This window comes from Loxodonta africana, chromosome 11 (genome assembly GCF_030014295.1).
Source record: "Loxodonta africana isolate mLoxAfr1 chromosome 11, mLoxAfr1.hap2, whole genome shotgun sequence".
NCBI classification, from domain to species: Eukaryota; Metazoa; Chordata; class Mammalia; order Proboscidea; family Elephantidae; genus Loxodonta; species Loxodonta africana.
The window spans coordinates 15033683-15036980 of NC_087352.1; the positions used below are offsets into that span (position 1 = coordinate 15033683).

The 3298-nt window shown below is 57.7% G+C and overlaps 1 protein-coding gene across 1 annotated transcript; it reads right to left on the reverse strand.

The window, feature by feature from the left end:
- Positions 1-253: 253 nt before the first annotated feature.
- LOC135232679 (tetrapeptide repeat homeobox protein 2-like) lies at positions 254-2176 on the reverse strand. Its single transcript, XM_064293160.1, has 3 exons — positions 2152-2176; positions 1363-1532; positions 254-721 (listed from the first exon to the last, which is right to left on the reverse strand). The coding sequence occupies exons 1-3, from the start codon at positions 2174-2176 to the stop codon at positions 254-256; spliced, it is 663 nt and encodes a 220-aa protein (XP_064149230.1).
- Positions 2177-3298: the final 1122 nt, after the last annotated feature.

Sequence of the window (3298 nt, forward strand, 5' to 3'; positions counted from 1 at the left end):
CTGCGCACAGCTCTGAGCCTCAATTCCACGAATGACAAGGACTGGGGCATTCACAGCTCACAATTTGTGATGCCCACAGAATGAACACGAGCACACGCCCAATACCAGCCCTTGGATGAACCAACGGTGGCGCGTTCTCGCGTGGGAGAGTCACAACCCGCCACCGCTCATCCCGGCTCCGTGCAGATCACTGGGGAAAGCGCCTCCATCTGGCTCCTCGTGGGATTGCAGGTCGCTGCTGTCACCGTTGCCTCTATAAACTCAGTAGGTTCGTGTAGTCCGCGTGGTTCTGGTCCACAAAGTCAGTGCCTGCTTGGTACTCAGACATCGTGGAGTTGAAGGAGGGCTCCCCAAAGGGTCCCTGATATGAGAAGAGCCCCGTGAAATCAGGGCAGGAAGCGGGGTCTGGCGAAAAGCCCGCGGCGCAGGGGTCCTGGGCGCAGGCTGGGGCTGGGCCTGGGGCACCCCTTTGGGCGCCCTGTGCAGGGGTCCCGCAGGCCTGCCCAGGGCTGGAACCCACGGGATCTACTTCTGGGAAGATGGCCAAGGGACTGCTGAGTGGAGGGGGAGTGCAGACACCGGGACCCCCTGAGAAGGCCGGACGCCCACAGGCTGGGGGGCACATGTCCCGGGCCCGTCGGCCTTCCCGGCCCTGTAATCCCTGCAGTTGCTGCTGTCGCTGCTGTCGAGCGTATTTGGCCCGGCGGTTCTTGAACCACACCTGTGGGACAAAGTGGACAATGAGGAGGCGTGAAAGAGGGGCGGGGGCTCATGCACCCACATCTGCCTGGGAAGGAGGCTGCTCCCTGCCAACCGCGGCCTTTACGCCTCTCTCTTTTACTGCCCCAGAGCCAATTAGGGGGTCCCTGGGGTTCAGGGAAAGTCCCTGGGTGGTGCAGTTGGTTTGCGCTTGGCTGCTAACCTAAAGGTTGGCAGTTCAAACCCACCCAGCTGCGCCATGGAAGAAAAGGCCAGTGATCTGCTTCCTAAGGGTCGCAGACTTCGAAACCCTATGGCTTACACATGGGGTTGCGGTGAATCAGAATCGACTAAAGTGCCTTTTTTTTTTTTTTTTTGAGGGGGCGAGGCAGGTCAAGAGGACCTAGGCGTAGGGGGTAGAAGATAGGCATGGGGTGGCAAAGTGCACCCAAAAACCCAGGAAGGGGTCTGCGTGGAGGGTCCCCGAGGGTGAGACAGAGGCTGGGTACAGGGAGAACCCGAAGGCGTCATTCTGGGCTCCGCTGTGTTAGTGGGTTTGGCCCGGAACAGGATCGAGTAGGACTGGGGGTCCTGGGTCCACACCCGGCTTGGGGAGGGCCCACAGGCTGCCGCTGTGACTTTGGGGATGGCGCGGGGTAAGACCTGCACTTTGTGCTCCCGCAGATGGAGCTTTTCGGCCAGGGCCTTCCGCTCCTCATAGTCCGGGTATCTGTTCTTCTCGAAATGAGCCTGCAGCTCCCGTCGCTGCTCCGGGGTGTAGACGGTGCGCTCCTGGCGCTGCCTCCGCGGGGGGTCCTGGGCTGTCGCGGAGTCTGCAGGCGGGGAAACCGGGTCAGACAATTCCCCCAGGGATCTCCGCTTTCTGAGCCAGGGCCGGGGGAGCCGCAGGCGCGCGGGCCCAGAAGGCGGAAGCACCCATCTGGACCCAGACGCCCTGGGGCCATGCCCTGGCTTCTCACCTTCCAGCCCTGAGTTTCTCTGAGCCTCAGCGTCCACAACTTTGAAATGGGCGTGATAACAGCTCCTGTATTATTACAGGGGCCACAGCCGGGGGTGGTAGGGCAGTGTGGGCTCCGCAACCCAGAGCAACCCAGGAGGTGAAGCCGTCAGCTCAGACCTCCCCCTGCCCCATCCTTCGCATCCAAGAGCTGATGCCACGCTGACACTTGATGGGGAGTCTGGGGGCACTGGGTACCGAGCCCTCTGCTAAACTCGCCCTGCACAATTTAATTTCAGTTCGCAAACACCCTAAGCCCCTTCCCCTCCCACTGTACAGCACAGGAAGCCGTCCTGGACAAGTTCAGTCCAGGGGTGGCGGGGGGAGTGGTGGCTAGGACGGTACTCCCAAGCCTCCATACAGAATAGCAACCTGCCCCCGACCCTTTGGCCCAGGTCCCCCACACAGCCCCCGTCCCCATACCTGGGACTCACCAGGGAGATACTGCGGCTTCAGCATCCTCCCTCTTGTTCTGTTTCTCTGTGCGTGAGGCTCTGTTCACAGCCCGGCCCGGGGGTTTGAATTCCACCCACGGTGCTGAGGAGTCCCTGCTGCGCAGTGGTTAAGAACTCAGCTGCTAGCCGAAAGGTCGGCAGTTCGAATCTACCAGCCGCTCCTTGGAAACTCTATGGACAGTTCTACTCGGTCCTATAGGGTAGCTATTAGTCGAAATCGACTCAACGGCAATGGGTTTATCCGTGCTGTGCCCACCCAAACCCACCCTCTAGGTGCAGGACCCTCCCTCTCTCAGCCCCACCCTGCCGTTTGCTCCTTGGTGGAGGTAGAGTGATCAATTAATCCTTTCATTACTGTGCAGTCCTGGGTGGGGCAACCGTTTAAAGCTCGCACTTGGCTGCTAACGGAGGTTGGAAGTTTGAGTCCCCCCAGAGGCACCTGGGAAGAAAGGCCTGGTGATCTGTCCAGTCTATGAAAACCTTATGGAGCACAGTTCTATTCTGACACCCATGGGGAGTCACCATGAGTCAGCCACTGGAAGGCAACTGGTTTTACTGCCTGGCTGCCCAGTGCTGGGAGCTGGGAAAGTCCAGTGACAAGACAGCCTTGGTCCCACCCTCAGGGGCTTCTCAGGCCAGCAGGGACAGCAACGGATAAGGGGAGAGTTATTCAGCCGGTGCCTGAGGTGCTAGGCTTAATGGGATGTCAGATTTGATATGTCAAAAAAATTAATTTGAGTAAAATACTATCAAAACAAACTAAAGTTCCAGTAGTTAGCGTAAGTTTATATAGATGTTCCTAAACTTTGTGCCATGGCCAGTGGCTTTAGTAGTGCTTGTGTGAAATGCTGCTGTAGAAAATAGTCTCAATTTAAGAAACCAATTACTGTTTTAATTTCGAAGGAAAAGTTTCTACTATGCTAGGAGGAAGGAGCCCAGGGTGGGGCAAATGGTTAAGCGCTGGGCTGTTAACTGAAAGGTTAGTGGTTCAAACCTACTCAGTGGCTCTGTGGGAGAAGGACCTGGCAATCTGGTTCTGAAAAGATTTGTGGTTGTTAGATGCCTGTCTTTCTCCCACGAGCCAGAGCGGACAGAATAGAAATGTCCCTGAGGGTTTCCAAGGCTG

Excerpts from the sequence above, each read along its gene's own strand:
- LOC135232679 (XM_064293160.1), bottom strand. The coding sequence starts at position 2,176 with ATGCTGAAGCCGCAGTATCTCCCTG. Across the intron at positions 1,533-2,151 it reads GAAGCCGCAGTATCTCCCTG|ACTCCGCGACAGCCCAGGAC; the intron begins GTGAGTCCCAGG and ends CCCCGCCTGCAG. Across the intron at positions 722-1,362 it reads TGCGGGAGCACAAAGTGCAG|GTGTGGTTCAAGAACCGCCG; the intron begins GTCTTACCCCGC and ends TTTGTCCCACAG.